At 40.7% G+C, this 19,021-nt stretch overlaps 2 protein-coding genes across 2 annotated transcripts; one reads left to right on the forward strand and one right to left on the reverse strand.

Annotated features, from left to right (window-relative positions):
• The first annotated feature begins 4,833 nt into the window (after window positions 1-4,833).
• Window positions 4,834-9,415, forward strand: LOC127784566 (3-hydroxy-3-methylglutaryl-coenzyme A reductase 3-like). The gene is made up of 4 exons (XM_052311895.1): window positions 4,834-5,859; window positions 6,115-6,296; window positions 7,311-7,657; window positions 8,524-9,415. Exons 1-4 carry the CDS (start codon window positions 4,892-4,894, stop codon window positions 8,764-8,766), a joined length of 1,740 nt encoding a protein of 579 aa, XP_052167855.1. The 5' UTR covers window positions 4,834-4,891; the 3' UTR covers window positions 8,767-9,415.
• Window positions 9,416-13,419: 4,004 nt separating this feature from the next.
• Window positions 13,420-15,808, reverse strand: LOC127785392 (uncharacterized). The gene is made up of 2 exons (XM_052312826.1): window positions 15,370-15,808; window positions 13,420-13,986 (listed from the first exon to the last, which is right to left on the reverse strand). The coding sequence occupies exons 1-2, from the start codon at window positions 15,740-15,742 to the stop codon at window positions 13,457-13,459; spliced, it is 903 nt and encodes a 300-aa protein (XP_052168786.1). The 5' UTR covers window positions 15,743-15,808; the 3' UTR covers window positions 13,420-13,456.
• Window positions 15,809-19,021: the final 3,213 nt, after the last annotated feature.

A 19,021-nucleotide genomic window follows, 5' to 3' on the forward strand; every position in this document is an offset into this window, starting at 1 on the left:
TGACGAAATAGGATCAATGCAGATCGAGGCATATGCATTGCATGCACGCGACCAATTAATATGCTACTCCCTCTGTTTCACAACGTAAGTTATTTTAGCATTTCTCATATTCATATTGATATTAATAAATCTAGACATATCTATCTATCTAGATTCATTAACATCAATATAAATGTGAAAAATATTAAAATAATTTATATTGTGAAATGGAATTAGAGTACGTAGCTAGCATGTAATAAACATGTGTCCGAATTGACGAACAATTGACGAAGAAAAACTGCACAGGCGCCTGCTCATTCATACGGGACTCATGCTAGCGGACGATTGACGACCAGGGGTGATGCGCATGTACATGCTCGATTGACACTTATGGCTGCACATATTTTTTGCGAGCACACAAAAGTTCTGCGAGTCTTTGTATCAGAAGAAAGCATGGGTTTTACAGCCGGCCACCTACTACTAGCAGCAGGCGGCACAGATGAGGATTTACATGCATGTTGGACGCTAGGTTGACTTAACTAATTAAAACTAGCAAATACAGTACTACTTTGCAAAAGCTAAAAGCTATTACTAATTTGCTTTTCTCTCATTTTTGTTTACGCCGGGAAAATTTATATATTCTTCCTCCATTTTAAATATTGTATATGACAATATTAACGTTGGATATTTCTTTTTTTAAAAAAAAAGTTAGTGTAAACATAAGTCATAATTAAAATATCTTTAAGGTAAATTAAGTCACAATACAAAAAATACTTAATCGAAATGATCAAAGGTCGTATCAAAAGTTAATATAAATCATATATTTTTTAAACAAAGATGGTATTAATTCAGATTATGAGATAAATAACTCACTCCGTTCTAAAGTAGGTTTGATAACAACATGGTTGTTGACCTACATACTTATTACTAGTGTATAGCATATATCTGTTGGTATCTTTTTGTTCACAAAATGTTCACTATGATACTAGAAGCATATAAACCTGGCAATCACTGCTGGTCACTTGAGTGACTGGTGTATCTCCATCTGTGGCGGATCCCAAAAAGAAATAGTAGGAAGTCTGAACAAGCTAGAACAAAACTACAACATGCTCTCCTACCTACGTATGACAAATAATTTTGTGGAGGCTTCGTGGGGTTCCCATAATCCTCATGTCAGTAGTGGAGGCTCGAGCCCCCATAGCTCAAATGCTGGATCCGCCTCCATGTAGGAGTATGTGAGCAACGTGTACGCATTGATGGCACCTGATTGAAATGTACTAGGATAAAGATGGAGATCGAAGAACGAGATTAGTATGCAACAATTACCTACTCCCTCCGTCCCATAAGAAACCAAACTAGTACCGGATGTGACACATTCTATCTCTATTCAGATTATTGTATTAGAATATGTCACATCTAGTACTAGATTCGTTTTTTCGGGATGGAGGGAGTACCTGCCAAATATGTGGAGGTCAAAATTTGACATGCTATTTAATAAGTAATTAATTAGTACACGTGACAACCATATCATAGAGAGAAGCTAACTAAGATGACGATGGAACACCGAACAACTGCCGCAGTGCCGCTGGAGTGCTGATCACAGTGATAAATTCGTTGTGTCAAAAATTGATTCCAAGCATGGTAGTAGTTGTACTACCACAAAAAATAGATAAGTTCAAGTCCAACCATAGATTATTAACATTTGGACATTGCAACGATTCTACAGCTGGCTGGTTGTATAAAAATTTGATAAGTTTTCCAAACCATGCATGGCTGGTGTTTGTACTAACACGAAACTATATGAGATTAAGAGTCTTATTCATGGGTTGGACTCTAAATTGTTGGCCTCCAACTCGTAGAGTGCTAGGTCGCCAGGTCGTCCAACCTGTAGCACAAGAATAAACTTAATTTCTTCTCCTTCCGTTTTGTCCCTCTCCTATGTTTCTTGCGTAAATTTTACTTCTCTTAATAAAAAGGTGTGCAATCCTCTTGCATATTTTCGAAAAAAAATTGGCCTCCAACGCAATCATCAGTACGACGATTATATAGTATTACTTTCTCCATTCTAAAATAATTTATTTTTACTATCATATTTATCCCAAAATAATTTTATCTTTTAAACAATAAATTTTGTAAAAGTGGGAAACAATTGTATTGAGTTTCATCAAAGTGGGAGACAATTAAATGACTCTGTAGTTTTTCCTTTTTGTCTTTGGATTGATATGTGTGGGATGAGTGAAAAATGAAATTATTTTTGAATGGAGGTAGTATGTATGAAAAATATTTTAATCCTTTGGGTGCATATGAACTTTTTTAATATAGATAATTTCTGAAAATATTTTATATGTATGTGCCATAGATTATTGTGGCATTTTTTTTTACAAATACGTAGGGTATAAATTCAATCTGCAGATGCAAAAAAGGGATATGACAACAAAAGGTGATATTGTCTAAATTTATAATGAATTATTTTGAAGCAATTATATAAAATAATTGAAAAGCAATACCATAAACAGTACTGTTCTTAATTACAATTGATGGTACAACTATCTTTCTCTCTTTATTGGATTGATAATTTTGAATGTATTTCAACGATGGCGATTCTGCTAATTTCTATCTGTGTCTTGTAATAGAAGTTTTGTTTCAAAGTCGACAATACCACACAAGTTGCAACTGTCCCAAATATAGAATGAGGTATTTGGAAGTAATGATATAGAATAATAATTGCAAAGCAAATATCATAAACAGTACTATTATTAATTCCATTAAACCGGTACCTATCTTTATCTCTTTCTTAATATCTCTAAATAGAAATCAATTTTTTGCGGGAAAAATAGAAATCAATTTTGACAATGACAATTCTGACCATTTCTATATTCGTCATGTAATTGAAGTTTTGTTTAAAATTCAACATTACCTCTTAAATTTGTTTTCAAAAGTTCATTTTGTCGTCTCAAAAGATCATGAAAACGTATTATCTTAATGCATGGAAATTAATTTTCACACTTACCGTCCACACAACAACAGCAGCACTCTATTTTTTTCCTCTTTTTGCAAGATAAGGATAAACCTTGTATATATGGAATGAAATTATTTTCCAACACATAGCCTTTTGCACACTACTCCCTCCATCCTAAAATATACAGACACTTTATAAAAAATTTAATAATCAATTCCTACTAGTTATAAATATAATTTAATAATCAATTCCTACTAGTTATAAATATAGGAATTAGTTTATTTTGAGATGTAGAGGGTAGCTTGCAGCTGTCTAGATTAGTCGAGGGAGTAGCAAAACTTGTTACATATTTTTGTTTCCTCGATGACAATACAAATCCCCTAATGCTACTACTACCACTTTGGAGAAATATAATATATCTTTAGCCCTAATAATCCAACACGTCGTTGCAGCACTCGAGCTCTCGGTTGCCTACCTCACTGCGACGTGTGCACAGCAACAAGACTACGTGGGCAGCTGCAGTTCCAGCAATGGCATTAGCTAGAAGGAGACAAAAAGGAAAAAAAAAAGAAGAAGAACAGAAAAATGAAACTGCTGGGAGAAAAAGGGAAAAGAGAAACAGACCACAAACTGCACAAAAACCATCAACCCAACGGCAACCCAGAGAAGGAATGGGGAACTGTGGTTTCGTCTGCACGTCGTGCAAATTTTGGTTGAAAATGTCTAATTTTGAAAAGTTTATTTAGCTCTTAATGTTTAAACTTGGGTATTTAACCAATACTGTTTATATGATAATCTGATTCTCTTTAGTTAAGTGGAGTGCAATACTCCGTCTCCTTCGGAGATTAAAAGAAACGGTTAAGCATGTTTTCCGACCATTTTCAGAGGTTATGCTACGGTTTATTTTCAGTTTTGACCAATTATTCAAGCAGCAGTATCATGATACAATAGGCAATGCATCTAGTCCATAGGGAATTTAGTTCGTTTTGTAGTTGAAGTAATCAAATTTGATGTTACCAAATTTCAATATTTTTACGAGTTGACTAGGATTCAAGCCAATTTTTATCCAACCAAAATTGATAATTTCAATAATATCCCATAGAAGTTTGGTTTTTTACAAGTTTTACATAGAGTACAAATTCTACACTACAAATGTTTTGCCTATATGGGTTTGAAATTTCTCATCAAATTGGTTCTTATTGATCAAACTATAGTTGATAAACCATTAAAAATGAACGATGACATTAAAATTAAATTTTAGGTAAAATATTATATTTGTATTTTAGTGGTCTATAAAAGCCATGGCTGAAAAATAATATACTACAACAGGAAAAAAATAAAAACCAAATATGTAATTAGGTTTCAACATTTAAATTTTGGCTACAATGATAAACCAACAAACAAGTATGGAAGTATTACCAAAATGATTACTCCCTTCATCTAGCATTATACCAACTTCTATCTATGTATCTAGATAAGTTTTTATCTATATATTCCGCACGTTTTAAAAAGAACATCTTTTATAATGAATCTAGACATATAAATATACCTTTTATAATAAATCTGAACGTAGACTATATTTAAACTCATATTTAAAAGTAGTCATTTTTTTGAAAGGATAGGGTATAGCCAAAATTGTTATGTTTTCGAGTACTAGTACTACTAACTACTAGCAAAGAAGTTACTAGCCAAAATTGTTTTATTAGAAGTTGAAACTAAAAGAAAAGGAAGACAACGGAGGCCAGCAGGGGATGTGGGCCCCACATACGCCGCTCGTGGTGGGACCAGACTGTCATGGACCCATTCCGAACCCGGAGACGCCATTATAAATCGGCTCGAGTCCGAAGCAAGCCGAACCCGGATCTCATCTCATCTCGGCCGGTCTTCGATCCCCAAACCCCCCCGCCCCGCCGGAGTCCCCCCTGCTCCGACGAGCCTCGCCGCGCCGCGCCGATGGCTGTGGAGGGCCGCCGCCGCGTGCCGCTGCCGCTGCCGCCGCCGACGAGGCGGGGGAAGCAGCAGCAGCAGCAGGGGGGGGAGAGGGCGAGGAGGGTGCAGGCCGGGGACGCGCTCCCGCTGCCGATCCGGCACACGAACCTCATCTTCTCGGCGCTGTTCGCGGCGTCGCTGGCCTACCTGATGCGGCGGTGGCGGGAGAAGATCCGCACGTCGACGCCGCTCCACGTGGTGGGGCTCGCCGAGATCCTCGCCATCTGCGGCCTCGTCGCCTCGCTCATCTACCTCCTCAGCTTCTTCGGCATCGCGTTCGTGCAGTCCGTCGTCTCCAACAGCGACGACGAGGAGGAGGAGGAGGACTTCCTGATCGACTCCCGCTCCGCCGCCGCCGCCGCTGCCGCGCAGGCCACCCCGCCGCCGCCGCCGCCGCCGGCGCCGTGCTCGCTGCTGGGGAGCGCCTGCGCCGCCCCGGAGAAAATGCCGGACGAGGACGAGGAAATCGTGGCCGAGGTCGTGGCGGGGAAGATCCCGTCGTACGTGCTGGAGACCAGGCTGGGCGACTGCCGCCGCGCCGCCGGGATCCGGCGCGAGGCGCTGCGGCGGACCACGGGGAGGGAGATCAGGGGCCTCCCCCTCGACGGCTTCGACTACGCCTCCATCCTCGGCCAGTGCTGCGAGCTCCCCGTGGGCTACGTGCAGCTGCCGGTGGGCGTCGCCGGCCCGCTCGTGCTCGACGGCGAGCGGTTCTACGTCCCGATGGCCACCACCGAGGGCTGCCTCGTCGCCAGCACGAACCGCGGGTGCAAGGCCATCGCCGAGTCCGGCGGCGCCACCAGCGTCGTGCTCCAGGACGGGATGACGCGCGCCCCCGTCGCCCGCTTCCCCTCCGCGCGCCGCGCCGCCGAGCTCAAGGGCTTCTTGGAGAACCCGGCCAACTTCGATACTCTTGCCATGGTCTTCAATAGGTATAAACGACGCATTCCACTTTAATCCCCTCTTGTCCCTTTCACTCTATGTTGCACGCGCATAGCAAAATGACATTTTAGACGGTGTGGCTCTTGTGTTGGACGACACGTCTGTTGCAATCAGTCCACATCAAGACATAAATTTCATTCAACCTATAATTAATTCCCCGCTATTTTGTTTACAAGTTTTGTTTTACAAATCTTAAGGTTGGATGGTAAGATAATATAAGCTAATTTGCGGAAATATATGAGCAGATCGAGCAGATTCGCTAGGCTGCAGAGAGTGAAGTGCGCGGTGGCCGGGAGGAACCTCTACATGCGGTTCAGCTGCAGCACAGGGGATGCCATGGGGATGAACATGGTGTCCAAGGGCGTCCAGAACGTGCTGGACTACCTTCAGGATGACTTCCCTGACATGGATGTCATCAGCATATCAGGTTTTTACTTCAATTTTTAAGCCATGCCATGAACCAGTATACTTGCTTTACTTTTGAAGTTTATTAGTCTGCGGTCGCACGGCGGCTTATACTCTTGTCAGCATATTGATTGACTAGTTCTTCCAATGGTGCGTAGCATATAGACATTAGATAGCGTTCAAACAACTTTAATAGACGGTGGCTAACTACGGAAGCAGAACAGTGAACATAACCAATTGGTGGATTGCATAGGCTCATCGTAAACCACCGCTGAAAAGTTTCCCAAAAGCTTAATCGATATTGACAAAGAAGAGAACTTTTCAGCCAGACAGTCATGAACTATCTGGGCAAGATAGATGGTTAGGTCTCAAATTTAGGCACTCTGCTCGTTTTGCACAACAAAAGTGAGGGGAATTGGCGAAAATGATTTGTTGAACTGCAAAATCTTTCTTTGATGTTTGCGCTTGATCTAAGCTGATGTTGACCTTGTTCTTATTAATGGTGTGGTTTTTACCTTTTCGCCATATTCCTCCACCTGTCAGCTGTCGATAGTTCTAGTGCTAGTACTTTCAAGCGATGACAAGATGCCGATAAAAGATGTTTGACGAAGCCAACACATCCTTCACTTGCATACTACATACACTCAATTTTCAACATAACACAAGCAATATTCTTATCCTGATTTCTTCCTGCAAGGCTTGGCTGCCATCTGTAAAGCACTAAAATTTAAACTGATTCTTATTGTGAGAGAATCTCCAGAGATACTATGTTAGAAAATCCTACGAGTGGTGTTTCTTTGCTCTTTGGAACCTATTGAGCTCATCAAGTCATCATAAAGCAGTACTGTTAGTTACCCCCATGATCACCTCCTGATAGCAAGTTAGTAGCTTTTAGGTGATCTGTTGATGATTAGAACAGGATATGCCGTTAGCTATACAACTGTATCTTGTGTACATCACAACATAATAGCTTTTAAATCTTTCCATACTTTTTCATGCTTTATAATTTCCTAAACTTATATCCTCATACAAACAGGTAACTTCTGTTCTGACAAAAAGTCAGCTGCTGTAAATTGGATTGAGGGACGTGGAAAGTCTGTGGTTTGTGAGGCAGTAATCAAAGAGGAAGTTGTGAAAAAGGTTCTCAAGACCAACGTTCAGTCACTAGTAGAATTGAACGTCATCAAGAACCTTGCTGGTTCAGCTGTTGCTGGAGCTTTGGGTGGCTTCAATGCCCATGCTAGCAACATTGTAACAGCCATCTTTATTGCCACCGGTCAGGATCCTGCACAGAATGTGGAAAGCTCCCAGTGCATCACAATGTTGGAAGCTGTAAATGATGGCAAAGATCTTCATATCTCCGTTACTATGCCATCAATTGAGGTATTATATTGTCCTTTAACCTCAGCTTCTTCGTATTTTTCTTAGATTGCAGGCTATAGAGTTTGTATTGATTATTGAGTAATCTTCACCTAGTACTAATTGTTTGTCTCACACTACTGAAAGGCAGTGCCTTGCGCTAAGCTTCACCGTTATACTAGTTAGTGATTAGGTGCTAGGCAGGTCCTGTTACAAGCATAGCGCCTTTTGGAACATGCATTGTGGTCCCTGATCAGTTGACACCCATCATCTATGTCTTGTGTGGAAAGCTAGTGACTGGTCAAAACAATTTGATGTCCTTCATGATATAGGTTATTATTTTGTTTTTTTTGCCCAGCAGATGCCCTTTTTTAGTATTATATTTTTGACTCCACCAAGGAGCAAGTATGTACATGAAATTAAACTTGACCACAAATTTAATCTTGAATTTATATGGAAAAACCACTATGCAGAGGTAGGAAGTACTATGTCAGAATCAAATCATTTGCATGATGTGTTTAGCTAGTACATGTTTTGTCGAATAAACTCTTTGTCTTTAACGATGCTAATTCATCATTGTTCTTGGACAGTTGGTATTCATAACCTCCGTGCTTTTTTTTAAAAAAAAAAGAAACAAGGATTCCTTTCATATGCTGTCCAGTGTCCACTTGCTCACTTGCTCTTGTTATAATCAACAAATGCTAGCTAGATCAACAGCTCTCGTGTGTTTTATTAATGGCTTAATCTTGTAATTTTGTGTTTGCTTTTGCTTAGAAAGGCATCTACTAGCCTGTAGGGAACACCTGGTGGACATTTATGCATTAGCATTTATCTTATGTTTGCCAATTATATATAAATTGATGAGGTGTTCTGTGATAACCAAAATGCAGGTGGGCACGGTTGGTGGAGGCACACAGCTGGCCTCACAGTCTGCTTGCTTGGACCTACTTGGCGTGAAGGGCGCAAACAGGGAATCCCCAGGATCAAATGCGAGGCTCCTGGCCGCCGTTGTGGCTGGCGCTGTCCTTGCTGGGGAGTTGTCCCTCATCTCTGCTCAAGCTGCAGGCCATTTGGTCCAGAGCCACATGAAATACAACAGATCCAGCAAAGATATGTCCAAGGTCGCCTCTTGAGCGTATCATTTGGATCATTGCCGAGGAAATGGACAAAACCCCGTAATGTTAACTACTGTCTAATTGTCTTCTTGTACCCGCTGGAGAGAGTCTGGAAGTGGACACCCAAGAGCTTCACATGCTGATTCCATGTGGCATGCTCGAGGTAAAAAAAAAAAAGGAAGAAAAAAATGAGACAAACCCATCAGGCTAACGGGTGTCTACTCAGTAGAGTTGAGTGGCCATATTTACCAGGCGGAGGATGCCGTTGGTGGTGTATGTGGCCTATTCGTTTATTGATGTTTATTATTGCTCTTCTACAAAGTCGCTAACTCCGGACGATGGGCATTCTTCTATCACTGGGTTCTGTGTCCAAAGCAAGCTTGCATTACAGTTCACAACCCTTCCTTGGGCGCGTCGTCGGCAGCTGCTGGATCTTTCTGTCAGTTACTGCCTCGAGATGCTTGTATTACAGTTTCAGCTTTGTAACTAGCTAATTCGTTTTTTCGTCTAATCTTTTTTTATTTTAATCTTGCCCTGGTGATAGTCGGTTATGTTCCTGTAAAAAAATGTTGTGGTCCAGGGTGGTTATTTATAATTCGTGTTGGTGGTGGTGCAACTGTATGGTAGAGTTTATGTTGTTTCCCTTAATAAATTTTCTTTTACCAAATGCTTATCCTTTTTACTGGTGAACTCCCTCCGTACTCGTAAAGTTGTTTTGGACAGCGACACAGTCTTCAAAACATAATTTTGACTTCTTGTTTTTATAAAAATATTTATTGAACAGTGATATATATGTATCCTTTTATGAAAGTATTTTTTAAGACAAATCTATTCATATAATTTTTACATTTTCAAACTCAACAATTTAAGAGTTATTCATGATTTATATTCCCTAGGTTTGACTTAAACATTGTCCTAAACGATTTTTTTTACGAGTACGAAGGGAGTATATGTTACTGTATGAGGCAGTGTTAAGATGTTAAGGGCCTGTTTAGAGGGCTTCTTCTCACAGAATCTCCAGATCCCCTAAACAGTTCAAATTGTTACCCAGATTTTAAGAATCTGGAGTTGTAGAATTGAAAAAATAAATTATAATCCAGAAGCTGGAAAACCTAACTTCTCTAGATTCTTAGGAGCTCGCTACTAATTAGCAGATTCTTAGAATCTTAAGCTCTTCAGAAACAGGACCTAAATTACATTTCCAAATGAACCAAATATTTCGAGGCCTTGTTAAGCTTCAATCATTGGATCCGTCACTCTGTCAGAACTTAGGAAAAAAAAATCTATTTCACGTGGACTTCAGTACTTCACATCCGAGGCTAGTGATATGTTTGGCCCTGATCCGATCAGGAAATCCCAGAAAAAAAAATGCAGCGGTCGCATGTTTGGTTCTCCACTTGGGTCTCAGTGACACATCCAGTGTCAGTCTCACAGTCTCACGATGATGAGATGCAGCAAGAGGCAGATCAGGTGAGCTACTGCAGGAGAAGCAATGGCAATCGCACATGTATGTGGTTAGAGATGGGCAAGTGCAGTGCACGACCACGAACACCATTTGGATCCGGCAAGTCACATGGCCCCGTGGCTGCTGCCAGATTAAAATAGCTATTAGCTCGCAAGTTGCAACAACTATAGATAAACAGACTGATGGTAGACTCTGCTCCCTCACCTCTATCAGGTCTGGTTCGGTTAATCCCCGTAAGAGAGAGATTAGAGGGGATTTATTCCATATCTACTGTGGTGTAGAATTATTCCCCCTCAATCCCATCCAGTCCTCCTCAATTCCCTCTAAATCGAACAAGGTCTCAGGGAGCTCCCTGATGAAGATCTAAACGACAAACGTGATTGCACGCACGTCGTCGAGGCCTCGATCGGTTGCTGCGCACTGCGGCGAACTTTGGGTGAGGAGCAGTGGCGGCGCCAGCACTCCGTCGTAAAGCTCGAACGACTAGTAACGTTTGTGGAGCCCGAACGTTTGTCCGACCTACTCGGGAGTTGTCTTCGCCGCTGATTTAGAGGACCAAATACACGGCCGTTTAAGAGCCGCGTGGTTTTGGAGCTCTCACATACCTTGGCTTGCTGCCGGTTTATGAGACACCGGAGTTCTAAAATACAGGTACCGGTCGTGATGGTCCACGCTGCCATGCGTGGTGTGTAATGGGAGCACGGGTTCACAATCCTAACGAAAACTGGAGATACCCACACTCATGAGCGGTTTCGGTCGGGCCATATATGGGACGGTGAACTCTTGGGAGTCTACGGCTGTGTTTTTTATTTAACTTTCCCAACCTTTGATCCCTCGTTTTTCATTTATACACTTCTCAAACTGTTAAATAGTGTATTTTTACTGAAAATTTATATAAGAAAGTTGTTTTAAAAAATCATATTAATCTATTCTTTTTTAAAATAATAGCTAATACTTAATTAATTATGCATTAATGAGTCGTTCCATGTACACGAGGGAAGCAAACACAAGACAAGCAAACCGTTTACTCTACAAGGAGAAGCTGAAGCCGAGTAGTTCAAAATCAGCTTAAAGCTTATACATGCATTAATGACTCGGGGGCTGCCATGTTAATATGGAACACTTGGGCACCTTATTCTCGCGACGTCTTTGACGCCACACATGCTCCATAACTTGATCAAAATACATGTAGTTTTGTGAAGTTTACAAATAACTATTTGTTAACTGTCTGATATGTAGTCTATTAGCTATCTTAGTTTTTGTTTTGAATTAAAAGTCATGAAAAATGTTTGCAAAGCATCTCCAGCAGTAGCCCCTACTCTAAGAGTCTCTAATGGTTAAATGGGAGCTGCCCTCAAATCTTTAGGACTCTAAATATGTCATTAACTCTAGCAGTAGCCCCCATATCTTAGCCCCTATTTCTTTTTCTCTTTTATTGTAGTATAGAATATATGTTTATATCTAGTTTAACACCACAATAATTCAAACATATAAAATTCTAGCGCATGGAATTCAACCATATTTAAATTTGCAATTTCAGACATCACGACTCAAATTTTAATTCAAAATTTTCAAACATGAAAATGATATATCCTACAAACAAATATTGAACAGAAATTGATAGAAAATGTAATGAAACAAACAACCGAGCACCATGAAGCGCCTACAAATGTTTCACAAGATCATCTCGAAGTTGCTCATGTGCCTGCCGGTCTTCAATTTTTTTTTTAATCTTTAGAAACTTCTCTACCATATGTCCTCGTGTAGTCAACATGTAGATAATGTGATGCCATATAACTATATCGCAGCTGATTGAATTCTGAAAAAAACAAGAGTACAGTAACTTCATTCATACAAGTTAAATAAAGTTCATTCACTTCTAAGCTAACCAAATATCTTACATGCATGTGTGTGTGATCTGAACATTGAAATTAAGCGCCATATCTCATAGAAAGGATAATATTCATATCAACTTTATTATATTTGGGAAAGAATTCATAGCTAGAAACTATATAAATTGCCATTGCAATGCATATACAAGATCATTATAGGTCTCAGTTTTTTGGGTGTGTTGGTGTTTCAGTTCGGTTTCCTTGCTAGAGAAATTAAAAAAAACAGAAGATAAGAAGCACCAAAGACTATTGACTCACATCGTTGGTGAACAAGATACAGATGTATAGATTTTTGTTAGATGGGTTGATCAGGAGTTGACGACGAAGGACGACAACGTCGCCGTGGCCCGGGACGTCGTTGAGGGTGATGGTCTTGCGTTGTGGTTGTTGATGACGACGGTACCCGAGCTTCTCCAATTCCCAGCCGATTTGCTATGGGGAAGGCAGTGGCCAGATGATGCCGGCCACCATCGATCTACTATGCGGGAGACCATCGGCGAGGTCGACGACTGGAGAACGTGATCTCGGTGGTGTGGCGATGGAGGTTTTAGAGACTGCGGCGGCGATCGCACCTAGGGCGCAGGAGAAAAGAGAGCGCGCGTGACGTGAAAATTTTCTCACGCCAAAAGAAAATAGATGGGGGTTGTGATCTCGAGCCCCCGGGACTGGGGGCTGTGGAGGAGGATATGAGGGCCTTATTTTGGGCCTCTAGAAGGGCCATGCTGGACTTAATTTTTTACCCGTAACCCTCAAAAACTATTTAGGGACTGTGTTTTGGAGCCCTGCTGGAGATGCTCAGGCTATGATCTCCCCAAGCTTTCTCGACTTATACCTCCCTCGTATTTCGCGCGCACGCTTTTCAAATTGTTAAACGGTGCGGTTTTTATAAAAGGTTTATATTCAAAAGTTGATTTAAAAAATCATATTAATTCATTTTTTTAAAAAAACTAAATACTTAATTAATTATAAAAGAACGCGGAAGGTGAGTTCTCAACCACACCTCCATATCTCGTGCCTGTGCGAAGATATCTTTATTATTTTTCTTTCTTTCTCCTTTCACCTTTGGTGAATAAATGTAAATATATCACCTGTCAGTTTGTACATATGTGTCAGGTTATAAACATTCCTTTTTATTACCTTAAAGAGAGAGTGAAAAAAAAGGTACACCGTTATGTGGAAAATGTAGGTACTACTTTCGTTTCAGATTATAAGACTTTTTGTCATTGTCCATATTCATATAGATGTTAATGAATTTAGGCACACACATATATATATATATATATATATATATGAATGTGAGCAATGCTAGATGAAGTAGTATCGATCCATGATCAGTTTGATTTGTGTTTAATTATCTGAAGCTTGATCTGCCTCTGCTCCTCCCGATGTTGTCGACGAAGGCCTCGCCGATCCCCTCCCCGATGCCCTCGATGAGGCCGCCGATGACGCTGAACAGCGCGTTGATGGTGACCCTGGCGACGGCGGCGAGCGCGCTCCCCTTCTCCGGCGGCGCGACGCCGTGCACGTACAGCCCGTTCACCACGTCCTTGGCGCACCGGGCGTGCAGGTAGTACCCGCACGGCATGCACTGGTACACGTACTGCCCCGCCGGCCGCCGGCACCGCCGGCACATCTGGCACACGAAGCTCGTCCCCACGCCGCCGTCGCCGACGCCGACGACGTCCGACGTCGGTGTCGCCATCGGCGGCGTCGGCGGCGACGGCGCCAGCATCAGAGGGTGCTCGTGCGCCACCGGCAGGTCCATCCTCCACGACATGGCGGCGCAGCACGGGTGCATGGCGAAGCTGCACGACGCGCACCGGAACGAGAAGCCCTTCACCGACTTGCCGCAGATGTCGCACTTGCAGCGCAGGAACCCACCTGAAAAACAATCGGATCGATCAACTTGGAATTCTTCTTACCTATATCAAACATATACTCCATGTGTTAAAAAAAAACCAACCTAGTATTGGATGTAACGTTTTCTAGTACAACAAATCTGGACATACTTCTATCTATATTCGTTGTACTAAAAAAATCAAATCGAAAACTAGGTTGATTTTTTATGGGACAGAGGGAGTACGTGTATGCTCGTATATGCACATTAATCAGTACAGTGATGGATTTTCTTCCTCGAGAGGGTGTTTTCTCGTTTTATCATGTAACTTAAATAATTGTATTTTTTTATAAAACAGATTAATATTCAAGATTAAATTTAATTTGTACGAGTTATAAAAAAAATAACAAATTAAATTGAAGCTAGTATATGCACATTCACTTATAATTGTTATTTTGTTATAATTTATGAAAATCGAATTTGAATTGCATATTTGTATAGAGATGTATTTCATGTTAATCTATTTTGTTAATTTTTTTTAATTTTTTGATGACTATTTTTGAGTGATGAATACACTTTTCTTATTAGTAGTGCGTTAGCGTAGGAATCATCCTAATACTTCTAACGTTGGAGAAAAAAAAATAGAGTTTGGTTGAGAGGAGAACCAAAATAGACAAGCAGAGAAATATTCTCCCAGGGTGTTACCACAGTTATTTTCTTCGCAGTTTGACTAATTATCAGTCGCTCAAAATTTAAAATTTTCTTATCTGGCAGCTATTCCAAAATATTTATCTCACTCAATCAGTTTAGAGTCTGACTTCAAATTCTAAGACTCGGTGGATAAAAAAAAAATCTAAAACACGAACTACTATTCTAATTAAAGTGTGACACCAACTTTGTTCTAATTCTCACCAAATGAATACTTATTTTAGATAATGGGGAATCTCAACCATTGTTTCAACAAAAAGTGTAGCAAAATCCGTAACCTTTGAGCTGACCATGACAACTGGACCAAATAAAACAATGACTTTACCTTAAAAAAATAACTGACGTTGGATAAAAGAATATTATTCGGTAAACAATTCTATCACTACATCTCCACTCTGGAATTAAAAAAAAAATCCGCATAACCAACTGAATACTTATCACCTGCTTTTCAAAATCTTTTACTCGCAATCACCTTGTCCTATATATGCTTGTTAGTACATGCTACCTTCGTCTTTTAATATATTACACCGTTGACTTTTGGGTACAAGTTTCACCATTCATTATATTAAAAAAAAGTTTATGTAATTATTTATTTTGCTACGAGTTGTTTTCTCATTACAAATGGTCAAATGTCTAAAAATTAACAGTGTAATATATTAAAAAAAATAGAGGGAGCATTAATTACATTATCTTTTCTTTTATACTTTTGCATTGTGTACCTGGTTTGACGAAGAAGAGAAGGTGTTGGTGCTTGGGATGGAAAGGGTGGTCATGGAGGGACGGAGGAGCCAGGGCGCAGAACTCGTGAAGCTGGAAGCCGCAGAGCTGGCACATGAACCGCTTGCCGGCGCCGTACTCCTTGCACCCCATGCACATGAAGAGGTAGGGGAAGTCGAACCGCGCCAGCCGGTGCTCCGGGTGGCTGAAATGCACCATCTCGCCGTCGCCGCCGCCGCCGCCATCTTCACCTCGTTGCTGATGCTGACCTGAACAATAGTACTGCTCTTGCTGATCTGATGAAGAAGAAGGAGGAGGAGGCAGCCTGCCGCTGAACTCTCGAGATTTCAGCGACATGCTGCGTCTCCTGCTCATCTTGCTCGAGCTAAGCTAGCTGCTCTACCTCTTCTTGCAGGTTAATTACGGCTCTCCTCTTCAGCATTGCTGAAAAGAAATAGACTGGTGCTTTAGGGAACTTATAGTATTATCAATGAGTACATATAGGGAAAGCAAATGCACAGGAAAAAGGCTTGATCAGGAAGGTGATCGTTTGGTGTTAATCACCGTTTTCTACTACTAAAAATTATTGATCGATCTGATATTACGTGCACAGAGCACAGCAATGCAGCAGCCTTATTACAACCATGTGGTAAAGCTAGGTTTTGATGCTTGTGTGATGAACAAGTCTAGTCTAGTCTCCTGTGCGAGAAAGTTACAGCATCAAGAAATCTTTCTTTTGCTTCGCAGCATCTAATTCCTGTTAGATTCAGAATGCATGCATGTGAAGTTATGTGGGTCAGAAAAAACTACCAGTTTACCAGGTTAGCAAACTGAACTTTTCTCTTGATGTGTGAAAGGATCTTAGTACGTCGTTTGATACCTCTGCCTCGAAACCCCGCTTCCTCCATTTGACCATTTGTTGAAAGTGTTCTAACATGAGCTGGTCCAAACATGATGTTAAAATTTCCTTGAGAAATGCCAGAGGCAGCATCCCTCTAGTCTCATCTATTCTGCCTAGTTAAGTGCCTTTTCCTTTAATGAACTCGCCCCTAAAAGTCAAAAAAAGTCTATTTTATCATGGAAAGAACACTAAACTGGCAAGAGAGTTGATAATCATATTTCAATACGTAGAAGTAAAAACCTATACAAGATTGTGACATGCTAATTGTCCAATTTGTGGTTTAATGGAGGAGGATGGATCGATATCATGCCACTTTAGAGTGTACCAAGTCCAAAGCATTGAGAGAAGCAGTGTGATCAGTTTGGTCTCTGTCTAAGGAAGCAGGTCTTACAAGATACATCAAGTAGCACAGAAAAAGCTCATCTACTGTATGTTTTATGGAGGGCATGGCGCCTGAGGAAATATGAATGACATGATCCATGGTAATGGGAAGGCTACAATCGCAGACTCTGTGAATTTCCTTGTTAGTTATGAAGACACACTGTTGTCGCTCCGACAACAGCCTGATGATCTTAAGGGGAAAGGACCGATATTGTTGAGAGAGAGAGAGTTTTATAAGGAGTCGGTAGTCGGTACTGCCAACACCAATGAAATGGTCAGTACCACCTAAGGGCATGCAAAGCTAAATGTAGATGCAACATTCAGAGAATTAGAAACATGTGAATCAACTGCAGGAATTGTAATGAGAGATTGTCGAGGTCTGGTGCATGCTACCGGTTGCGCATAAAGCGTTGCCCTAATGTAGCCCTGCCCAGCAGTCCAGCCAGAAGCTCTGGCGTCCTTAAAGGGCCCAAAAGCCGCAGTGCAATAGGTGCACATGTCAATACTACTAGAGATTGGCAATGTTGAGGTGGCTATAAGGTTACAAAAGAATTTCCGGCCAGATCATCATGGAAGATGATGATGACGGATGCAAAAGGAGTTATACAATGGCTGTGTTTAGTTCACGCTAAAATTAGAAGTTTGGTTGAAATTGAAACGATGTGACGGAAAAGTTAGAAGTTTATATGTGTAGAAAAGTTTTGATGTGATGGAAAAGTTGAAAATTTGAAGAAAAAGTTTGGAACTAAACAAGGCCAATGTATGCAGAGTGTGCAAGTGCACAAGATAAGAAGAGATGCAAATAGGGTAGCTCATGTTCTTCCTAAGCTTGCAATGTGTTAAGGTGCAGAGTGGAGGTTACGTGCTCCTGAGATAATTCTTGACTTTAAAGAATATAGCCCTATGTTTAATCATTAATATAAGGTCTCTCTTTACTTTAAAGAAATAAGATGGGTTACAACTTACAAGAATAAAAAAAAATCAATAAGAAAGTATCACCAAGTTCCTCAACAACAAACACGCTGTAGTCGGCAAGACAAACCCATAGCATGTGCAACAAAACCCAACACTACACCAACCCTTTCACTAAAGGCCATTGACGGAGCCCAAACATGGGTCACCGTTGTCGTTGTTCCGCAAAAGTGACATGGCAGTTCCGACTTTCACAGCGAATACATGTCATTGTTATCAAAGCTTGCCAAAACAAAGCAACTTCGACTTCAGCACAAACGTATGTTGTCATCTCCGAGCTCATCACAAAAAGATCAAGTAGCTCCGACTTTTCATGGCAAACTTCAGTCAAAGCCACCATATTGCCACTTCCTACACATGTCTAGCACCAACACCTAGAAAAAGGTACCATGTCATCGCCACTTCCTGCACACGGTTGATAAGGAATATTTCCCTTAGCTTTGAAAAACAAGCAGTAGCATTTCCCTCTATTTTCAATACATAACAAAATTTATATATCTTGTAGTGTCTTACTCTTTAAGAAATGTCATGAATTGTTAGATTACTTGGTAGCTACAATAACATCTACTGCATGTTGGTCCAAAGTCCAAAACAGAACACTTTGATCCTTATGGGAAATGCAAGGATGAAAGCCTTCAATTTAGCTAAGCTAGTAATTCACAAATTATTCAAAAATAAAAGTCCTCGCTCACTAATAAGATCCTATTTACATAAATAGGTATATCTACACCATCCTTTCAATGTTAGAGTGCATAATCCATGAACCCACCAATAGTTGGGCATCCAAATTACGTTATCCTTTGCAACAATGCAGGTCCAACAAAAACCACAACTTGAGATCCTGAGCCTACACGGTCAGGTGAACAACATGATGGTTGACTATCATCTATATGTTTTATCTTTCAAATCTGTCTTCAATTTCTAATGTGAGACTAAATCAACATTTGGAATAGAAAAAGAACTAAATGAGAATTTATGGTTCATTTTTTTCCCTTAGATACACCTGAACCGAACGTTCCAAAATACACGCGAGTCCGCTTGATAAACTAGTGCTCCTACTCCCTCCGTCCCATTTTAAGTGTAACCATGAGTTTCGGTGCCCAACTTTGATCGTCCGTCTTATTTGAAAATTTTTTATAATTAGTACTTTTGTTGTTATGAGATGATAAAATATGAACGGTACTTTACTTTCGACTATGTTTTTAAATTTTTTTAAAATAAAACAGAGGATTAAAGTTAAGCGTGGAAAAATATGGCTGTACTTAAGGTGTGACAATGGATTACTTATTTCCGAGGAATTTGGGGGGAGGGGGGGGGGGTGTCCATAAAAAAGTCCATGTCAAATCCATGTCCCCTCTTGACAGAGCACTACTCAAGTCCCTGTATATATCCCCATGCGT

This window comes from Oryza glaberrima, chromosome 9 (assembly GCF_000147395.1).
Source record: "Oryza glaberrima chromosome 9, OglaRS2, whole genome shotgun sequence".
NCBI classification, from domain to species: Eukaryota; Viridiplantae; Streptophyta; class Magnoliopsida; order Poales; family Poaceae; genus Oryza; species Oryza glaberrima.